This window comes from Lithobates pipiens, unplaced genomic scaffold (genome assembly GCF_037356315.1).
Source record: "Lithobates pipiens isolate NorthernLeopardFrog02 unplaced genomic scaffold, aLitPip1_a1.2 Scaffold_8, whole genome shotgun sequence".
In the NCBI taxonomy this organism is placed as follows: Eukaryota; Metazoa; Chordata; class Amphibia; order Anura; family Ranidae; genus Lithobates; species Lithobates pipiens.
This window is the reverse complement of record NW_027507903.1, coordinates 622,361,476-622,371,470: the sequence shown is the minus strand read 5'-3', so window position 1 is coordinate 622,371,470 and position 9,995 is coordinate 622,361,476. Positions and strand designations below refer to the sequence as shown.

The window sequence follows — 9,995 nt, the reverse complement described above, 5'->3', positions numbered from 1 at the left end:
AAATAAGACCTTTCAAACACCCACAGACACACAATTTCCCAACACCAACCTACATGCAACCTTCCAGACACTCACAGACATACCACCTACCAACACCAACATGCATGTAACCTTCCAGACACCCAGATATACAACCTTCCAACAACCACAAACATACAACCTTCCAGACACCCAGACATACAACGTTAAAACACCCACAAACATACAACCTTCCAAACACCCACAGACATACAACCTTCCAATACTCAAAGACATACAATCTTTCAGCCACTCACAGACATACAACCTTCCAGACACTCACAGACATACCACTTTCCAACATCCAAAGGCAATCAACCTTCCAACACCCACAGACATTCAACCTATTGGACACCCACAGACATTCAACCTATTGGACACTCACAGGCATTCAACCTATTGGACACCCAAAGACATACAACCTTTCAAAAACCCACAGTCACACAACCTTTCAAACACCCACATTTACACAACCTTCCAACACCCACAAACATACAATCTTCCAGACACCCACAGACATACAACTCTCCAACATGCAAAGGCATGCAGTCTTCCAACACCCAAAGACATACAACCTTCCAGACACCCACAGACATTCAACCTATTGGAATAAAATCAAAATGTATCAAAGAGTAATCAATCTTGGTTTGATCAGATGATTTGGAGGCCAGAGGATAGATATTGGTCTAATAGATCCCAGATATCTCCATAAAGAAGATCTGTCATGGCCCATGCTATCATAAGCGTGCATGGTAAAATACTTTATTAATTTTGTCCATCTTTGTGTTCAGCTACTTTCAAAAATGTTTATAATTAAAAATATTAAAATAATCCATATATTTATTTTTCATTTTTAACAATCCTAGCTTTCATTGCTTTGCTTTCCATGGTTTGTTTTGTTTCATAATGTTCATTAGCACAATAATAATGAATTGACAAAATCGATCATATGTACCACAAAAACATTTTTTTCATAAAGTTTATCCTTTGATCTTCTTCAGAGAATGTGTAAGGACAATCAAACTGAAGTCACAGAATTCCTACTTCTTGGATTCCAAGGTTTATATGAAGTGAAAATTCTGTTCTTCGTAGTGTTCTTCTTAGTCTATATTGTCATACTGAATGGAAATATCCTCATTATTATCTTGGTGGGCACTTCTGATCATCTCAAGATTCCGATGTTTGTCTTTCTTCAACATTTAGCCGCTGCAGATGTTCTATTGACCACCACTGTTATACCACTGATGTTAAATATCATCATACTGGATGAAAAGATAATGTCTATCCGAGGCTGCATTGCGCAAATGTATTTTATTTTTATTTTCGGGTTTGTGCAGTGTTTCTTCATCGCTATAATGTCATACGACCGTTGTCTAGCTATTTGTAATCCAATGCATTATACTGCGATAATGAGACCTCATATTTGCCTTCGTATGATTGAAGGATCTTGGATTTTGGTTCTTTTTATATCAACTGAGATTATTTTAGTATGTCAGTTGCGTTTCTGTGGACTAAACAATATTGACCATTTCTTCTGTGATTTTGGGCCAACTGTAGAGTTAGCTACTTCAGACACCTCCCTTTTGTTACAGATTGACTTTGGTATTTCCATTTTAATGGTCATCTTTCCTTTTGCTTTTACTGTCACAACATACTTTACTATTTTGTTTACCATTCTGAAAATGTCCTCCAAAAGTGGGAGGAAGAAAGCCTTTTCCACTTGTAGCTCTCACCTGGCTACTGTATGTGCATACTATGGGACGTTGATGACAGTGTCTTTGAATTCAGCCATGGAGACCTCATCAACCTTGAACAAATTTAGTTCACTTTTGTATATTGTGGTGACCCCACTTATGAATCCCATAATTTACAGCCTGAGGAACCATGAGATCAAAAGAACCATAGGAAAAATCTTTGGACATTTTAGGGTAACAATTTAAAAGGAGGAAATAAAAGTAAATCATGAGCAAAGAGAAACCTTATGTTAAAGAGAAGCTGCCATATTACCCAATTAGTGTACAATGATAATGCAGATACACCCCCCCACACACACACACATCATCCCAAACTTTTTTACTTACTAAGCCATGATCCTTCACCGCCTCCCTGCTGCAGAAGTCCTGCCTAAGCTCTGGTGTTGGCTAAAGCAAGAGCTTGGTAAAGGGAATGGTGATTGGACATGCAGGTCTAAACACTGTAACATGGGGAAAGCCACAAGATCTTTCATACCTAGAAGCCTTGATCCATTAGCAAGGACTCTGGTGCTGCAGAAAAGCAGCATGGGGAGGTGGTTTATTAATTATAAGTGGGGTGGGCTATGTTCAGACACTAGTTAGTTACAGAAAGAATATATACAAAGTGAAGGACTTTAAATGCACATTAAAAAAAACACATTTAATCTTAAAAAAAATACATGTTTTATTAATTAGTGCAGAACGTAGACAAGAATGAAAACATGAAAAAAAAAACATTTTAAAATAGTCACAGTACTAAAACATTAAAGCACATATGTAACCCTTTTAACATTATTACACACTCGCTCATGTGGGTAATTACACAATTCCTTGCAATACATAGTGTTCACGGCTTTTACAGCTGTGGGTACAGTGGAATTTGGTATAGCTCAACACATTTTTCGAACAGATGGCTCTGCTTCATCAGGACCATAGGTAAATGGAGGAACAGAGGGTCAATACATTCTCCTCCAATCAGGAGTCCAGAAGCCCAAACTCCTCTCCATGCTGGGGACAGCCATCCCCACATAAAGCACCACACCCCAGGCAGCAGCAACATATACAAGTCTGTATAGCAATTGACAATTTATATGGAGTCTGACTCTCTTAGTAGAGGGTTAATCAATCAAGGTAAAAAGAGGAACCTTCCTTTTTGGACCTCACATATGGCAACTTAGTAAACTGTATTACCAGCCAATGTTATACATTGATACAACCAGGGCAGGACTTAGGGTGGTGGGGGCCCCTGGGGGCCCCTGAGTCACTTTCGGGCCCTACCTTCTATACATTACTTTAAATTACATTACTTTAAATAGAACAAAATGATACATACACAAGCTATGTATTAGAGCTACACAATTCAGGATAAACTGAGAATAAAAATAGAGATCACAATTCTGAACAAACAACTAAACAAAATTACATAATTTATGTTAATTGCTGAAGTCTATTAAAAATGTTAAATTAATCTCAATAATTGTCATTGTAATAGGCTATTTCTCTCACATGGCATGTGTATACCACAAATGACACCCCAAAATACATTCTGCTACTCCTCCTGAGTATTACGATAATACATGTGTGGGACTTTTTCACTGCCTAGCCACTTAGAGAGGCCCAACATTCAGGGAGCACCCTCACGTGTTCTAAGAGCATAAATTACACATCTAACTTCTTGACTACCTATTACACTTTTGAAGGCCCTGGAGCACCCGGACATTGACACGTGACACTGACGTGGCACTGATAACATGTGACACTGATGTGGCACTGATGACAGATGGCACTAATACATGGCAGTGATCACACATGACGCTGATGACAGATGGCACTAATATGTGGCACTGATGACACGTGGCGCTAATACATGGCACTGATGACAGATGGCACTAATACGTGACACTGATGACAGATGACACCAATATGTGGCACTAATACGTGACACTGACAGATGACACTAATGACACGTGACACTGATGACAGGTGACACTTATACGTGGCACTGATGACAGATGGCACTTTTACGTGGCACTGGGGACAGGTGGCACTGGGGACATGTGGCACTGTGAGCACTTTATTTTCCCCTTTTTTTTTACCTTGACGCTGCCGCCGTTTGCTCTCCCTCTTCACACACTGTCTCTGTGGGAGGAGGGAGAGCTGGCGATAAGAGATGATGCAGACACCTAGTGTTTAAAACGTAAAGAAGATACAGTATTTAAAAACGTAAAGAGGGGGGCCCGCAGCGCCCCTTATTGGGCGGGGCCCATGGGCTTGAGCCCAGTCAAGCCCAATGGTAAGTCCAGCCCTGGATACAACGCACACCTAAACACTATCCAGTGGTAACACACAAGTTGACTGTCATGGTTATGCAGTGATCTTCCTGTGTTTGCTTACCTCCCCTCATGTGTTCAGACTAAGAGGCCAGCCACTTCCACCTGGTGGTTTTTATAACCACTCCTCTAAGCATGGCTCCACCCCAGGCCCTATCAGGGAGCCCTATATTAACCTGTGCACTGCAGGCCATCAGTGCTGATCAACCATTGTGTATTCCTTTGTGTGTTTGGCTTCCTGTTACCTGCCGTGTGCTCTTCTGTTGTTCCGTTACCGACTTTGGCGTGTCTTTGACTATCCCTGTTTGCCTGTGATCCTGACCTTTTGGCGTGTCCCTGACTATTCTGTCTGCTTGTGGCCCCGACCTTGGCTTTGTCCCTCACCATCCCTATCCTCTTGTTGCCTACTGTGGGTGTGAGCTGGGGGACCCTGGGGGTCGCGACCTGGAGCCAGTTGCAGCCAAGTCCATCCTCACCACTCGAGGCTCTGGTGAACACCTGCTGGCTCTTAGACTCCGCGCCCCAGGGAATCTTACGCTCTAACCCCGGTGGGACCTGTCTCCCGTCTGCAGCAGTCAGCCGTAGGGTCCTCAACCTTGCGGTGCACTCCTGATCCCTACGGTGTGCATCTGTCACCTCGCCTCAAGGTGACCTGACACCGACAGCCTGCTACATCATATATTGGCATCTTCAGTTTTTTTTTTTCCTATAAATATCTTTATTGAATCAAAGTACTATAATAAACCTCTCCAATTGGGAGAACATTAACATATATCAATGTATATTCATTTTTTACTTCTACATCGTATAAATTTTAATGTTTATAAATATCTTGTTTTTTTCTACTTTTTTTACTAATTCATATGCAATTAACACATAAAATATATAAAATAAATAAATACAAAAAAAAGAGGTCCACAGAAACCCCCCTAGCATTAAATCCTGCTTCTCTTCAATGAAAGGAGGTGTGAAAAGGAGAAAGACAACAACAAAAGGAGGAAGGAGGAAGGAGAAAAAAAAAAAACCCTGTGCTTTAATTTAGGGATGAACCCTATTCATCTACAATTCCTCATAAGTGCATGAAAAAAAAAAAGTGTTATAATTAGGGATGAACACTAGACTGCACAATGGAAAATTTTGTTAGTTTCAGTTCGTTGTCATTCGTAAAATATATCATTTTGTTCTGTTCGTTATGTTACGTTAATACATTTTAGGATAATTCATTATTTCTGTAGATTGCCGATATTAGTTATACTGAATCTTGAATTATGTCAAATTCATTTGTTATATGCGCTATCATTTCGTTCGTATTCGTTGAAATTCGATATTTATGTATGTGTATATACAGTATATTTGTGATAATGATTCGTAGTTTGGAAAGTCATTTGTTTATTGAATCTTTTAACACACACAATGACAATATCTCTTCTCCTAGGTTCAAATACAATACAACACCCTTCTCACTCAGTTCTCAGGAATGCACTTTGCCAGTAATCCAACCTCCAGCACAAAATGAATCAGCTGATAGGACTGTAAGCCCTTGTACACACGGTCAGAAATTCCGACAACCAAATCCGTCTGATTTTGTCCGAAACTGTTGTATACACACGTTCGGACAAAGTTGTCGGAAAATCCGACGTGATGACGTTATTTTGTTACGACGGGACTACGTTCACGCTAGTAGCCAATAGCTTTGGTGTAGGAATTTGATCTGAGCATGCGTGGCACTTTGTCCGATCGGAATTCTCTACACATGATCGGAGTATGTCCGATCGGAGCATTTTGTCCGAAAATTTTACTGACATGTTGGAAAACTTGGTCGGTCGGATACTCCGACGGAAACAGTCCGATGTAGACCACACATAGTCAGAATATCCGACAAAAGGGTCCGATCGGACACATTCCATCAGAATCTCCGACTGTGTGTACAAGGGCTAAGATTTACTTTGAGCTGGCTTTTTGTTTCATTAGATCTTTAACGAATTACCGAATCATGATATTCATTCATTCATTATATCCGCTATAATTTCTTTCGTATTCGTTGCTTTTTTTATTCAGACATTCGGATACATCCAAATGTCTGAAAGATGAAAAATTTGGCCGAATTTCGATTCGTTATGAAACACTGTTCATCTACAATTCCTCAAATGTGCAGTGAAAATTCACTATAATCAGTTCATACCAAACAAAATCTAAACCTTCAAAAACATTTACAATATAAATTTATCCGTATCTGTACCATCAACTGGTTGGAAAAAAAACCTTTCCCATGTGGGGTTTCTCATACTAAAATAAATTAACCATTAACTAATAACAGGTGTATCCAAGGGGAAAATCGACTGCCATATGTACTTTGACCAATATAAGATGATCACTAGTAACCCTAGTCAGCTGATATTTCTCTTGAGTAGGGATGAGCTTCGAGTTCGAGTTGAACTCGAACATTGCCTGTTCAGCGAACAGTGAACAATTTGGTTTGCGGCAAATTCGAAAAGCCGGAACACCCTGTACAAGTCTATGGGAGAAATCTAAAGTGCTAATTTTAAAGGCTAATATGCAAGTTATTGTCCTAAAAAGTGTTTGGGGACCCGGGTCCTGCCCCAGGGGACATGGATCAATGGAAAAAAAAGTTTTAAAAACTGCTGTTTTTTCAGGAGCAGTGATTTTAATAATGATTAAAGTGAAACAATAAAAGTGTAATATTAGTTTAAATTTCGTACCTGGGGGGTGTCTACAGTATGCCTGTGAAGGGGCACATGTTTCCCGTGCTTAGAACTGTCCCTGCACAAAGTGTCATTTCTGCAGGAAAAAAAGTCTTTTAAAATCACTTGCGGCTATAATGAATTGTCGGCTCCCGTAATACAGAGAACACTGAATGAATGTTCTGTATTACGGGAGCCGACAATTCATTCATTGATAAAAAAAAAAGTGGGGTTCTCCTAAATTCAATTTCCAGGCCCTTCAGGTCTGGTATGGATATTAAGGGGAACCCCGCATCAAATTAAAAAAAAAAATTGACGTGGGGGTCCCCCTAAAAATCCATACCAGACCCTTTATCCGAGCACGCAACCTGGCAGGCCGCAGGAAAAGAGGGGGGACGAGAGAGCGCCCCCCCTCCTGAACTGTACCAGGCCACATGCCCTCAACATTAGGAGGATGCTTTGGGGGTCTGTGACCCCTCAAAGCACCATGTCTTCATGTTGATGGGGACAAGGGCCTCATCCCCACAACCCTGGCTGGTGGCTGTGGAGGGTCTGCGGGCGGGGGGGCTTATCAGAATCTGGAAGCCCCCTTTAACAAGGGGACACCCAGATCCCACCCCCCCTGTTTGAAATGGTAAGGGGGTACAAAAGTACCCCTACCATTTCACAAAGAAAGTGTAAAAAATGGTTAAATAAGACAAACACACTTTTGAAAAATTCCTTTATTAAAAATAAAAAAAGATTCCAGCGGTGGTAATCCACTCTTGCTATCCAGTGACGGATGTCCAGAGATGGCTGATCTGATCCAGCGACGGGTGATTTTCAGTTCAGCGCAGTCCATCCATGCATCCATCTTCTGTCTCCACTGAGGAGACACTGCGGGGATCCCAGCACCTGACGTTTCTTATATTAGGAGGGCGGGGCCACCCGTCACCTGATCCCGCTCCCTCTGACACTAGTGAGGGAAGTACACCTACCATTTGACAAATAAAGTGTAAAAAATTGTTAAATAAGACAAACCCACTTTTGAAAAATTCCTTTATTAAAAATAAAAAAATATTCCAGCGGTGGTAATCCACTCTTGCTATCCAGCGACGGATGTCCAGAGATGGCTGCTCTGATCCAGCGACGGGTGATTTTCAGTCCAGCGCAGTCCATCCATGCATCCATCTTCTGTCTCCACTGAGGAGACACTGCTGGGATCCCAGCGCCTGACGTTTCTTATATTAGGAGGGCGGGGCCACCCCTCACCTGACCCCGCCCCCTCTGACGCTAGTGAGGGAAGCCAGGGCTTCCACAATGATGTATGGGTGACCCCCCCTCTGATGTAATGCAGGTTTCCGTTACATCAGAGGGGGGCGGGGTCACCCATACATCATTGGGGAAGCCCTGGCTTCCCTCACTAGCGTCAGAGGGGGCGGGGTCAGGTGAGGGGTGGCCCCGCCCTCCTAATATAAGAAACGTCAGGCGCTGGGATCCCCGCAGTGTCTCCTCAGTGGAGACAGAAGATGGATGCATGGATGGACTGCGCTGGACTGAAAATCACCCGTCGCTGGATCAGAGCAGCCATCACTGGACCCCGGAGAGATGATCATCCGTCGCTGGATAGCAAGAGTGGATTACCACCGCTGGAATCTTTTTTTTTTTTTTTTTTTTTTTTAATAAAGGAATTTTTCAAAAGTGTGTTTGTCTTATTTAACAATTTTTTACACTTTCTTTGTCAAATGGTAGGTGTACTTTTGTACCCCCTTACCATTTCAAGCAGGGGGGGCCGGGATCTGGGGGACCCCTTTATAAAGGGGGCTTCCAGATTCTGATAAGCCCCCGCCTGCAGACCCCCACAACCACCAACCAGGGTTGTGGGGATGAGGCCCTTGTCCCCATAAACATGTGGACATGGTGCTTTGAGGGGTCACAGACCTCCCAATGTTGAGGGCATGTGGCCTGGTACGGTTCAGGAGGGAAGGGGGGCTCTCTCGTCCCCCCTCTTTTCCTGTGGCCTGCCAGGTTCGGATAAAGGATCTGGTATGGATTTTTAGGGGGACCCCCATGTTTTATGTGGGGTTCTCCTTAATATCCATACCAGACCTGAAGGGCCTGGTAATTGAATATAGGGGAACCCCTCGCTTGCTTTTTTTTTTTTTTTATCAATCAATGAATTGTTGGCTCCCGTAATACAGAACACTCATTGACTGTTCTCTGTATTACGGGAGCCGACAATTCATTATAGCCGCAAGTGATTTTAAAAGCTTTCTTTTCCTGCAGAAATTACACTTTGTGCAGGGACAGTTCTAAGCACGGGAAACATGCACCCCTTCACAGGCATACTATAGACACCCCCCAGGTACGAAATTTAAACTAATATTACACTTTTATTGTTTCACTTTAATCATTATTAAAATCACTGCTCCTGAAAAAACGGCTGTTTTTAAAACTTTTTTTTGCATTGATCCATGTCCCCTGGGGCAGGACCCAGGTCCCCAAACACTTTTTAGGACAGTAACTTGCATATTAGCCTTTAAAATTAGCACTTTAGATTTTGAACGTTGGAGTCCCATAGACTTTAATAGGGTTCTAAAGTTCACACGAAGTTTAGGTCTGTTCGCAGGTTCTGGTGCGAACCGAACAGGGGGGTGTTCGGCTCATCCTTACTCTTGAGTAATACATCCAACCTGCCCATATGTCTTTAAACTTATCCTTTTGATCCTTAACTGTAAATACCCAACGTCCCACCTTCATTATTGCATTAATCTCCTTTTTCCATTCCATCGAGGTGGTGCCTCTCTCCTGCTTCCAGAGCCTTGGTATTAAAGCTTTTGTCACATTCAACAGATAAGGTGTAATGCTTTTTTTATAGAACTTTTTAGAACACGGCATCCCATGAAACAGAAAATGTAAAAGAGTAACTTCTATGGGTCTAATTGTCAGTTGTTTAACCACTTTCAGACCGGACCAATTTGCTGGTCAAAGACCAGACCACTTTTTGCGATTCGGCACTGCGTCGCTTTAACTGACAATTGCACGGTCATGCGACGTGGCTCCCAAACAAAATTGATGTCCTTTTTTTCCCACAAATAGAGCTTTCTTTTGGTGGTATTTGATCACCCCTGCGGTTTTTATTTTTTGCGCTATAAACAAAAATAGAGCGACAATTTTGAAAAAAACACATTATTTTTTACTTTTTGTTATAATAAATATCCCCCAAAAATATA

The 9,995-nt window shown here is 41.9% G+C and overlaps 1 protein-coding gene across 1 annotated transcript; it reads left to right on the top strand.

The window, feature by feature from the left end:
* The first annotated feature begins 1,022 nt into the window (after nucleotides 1–1,022).
* LOC143963893 (olfactory receptor 10A7-like) lies at nucleotides 1,023–2,649 on the top strand. Its single transcript, XM_077473632.1, has one exon. The coding sequence runs from the start codon at nucleotides 1,023–1,025 to the stop codon at nucleotides 1,956–1,958; it is 936 nt and encodes a 311-aa protein (XP_077329758.1). The 3' UTR covers nucleotides 1,959–2,649.
* Nucleotides 2,650–9,995: the final 7,346 nt, after the last annotated feature.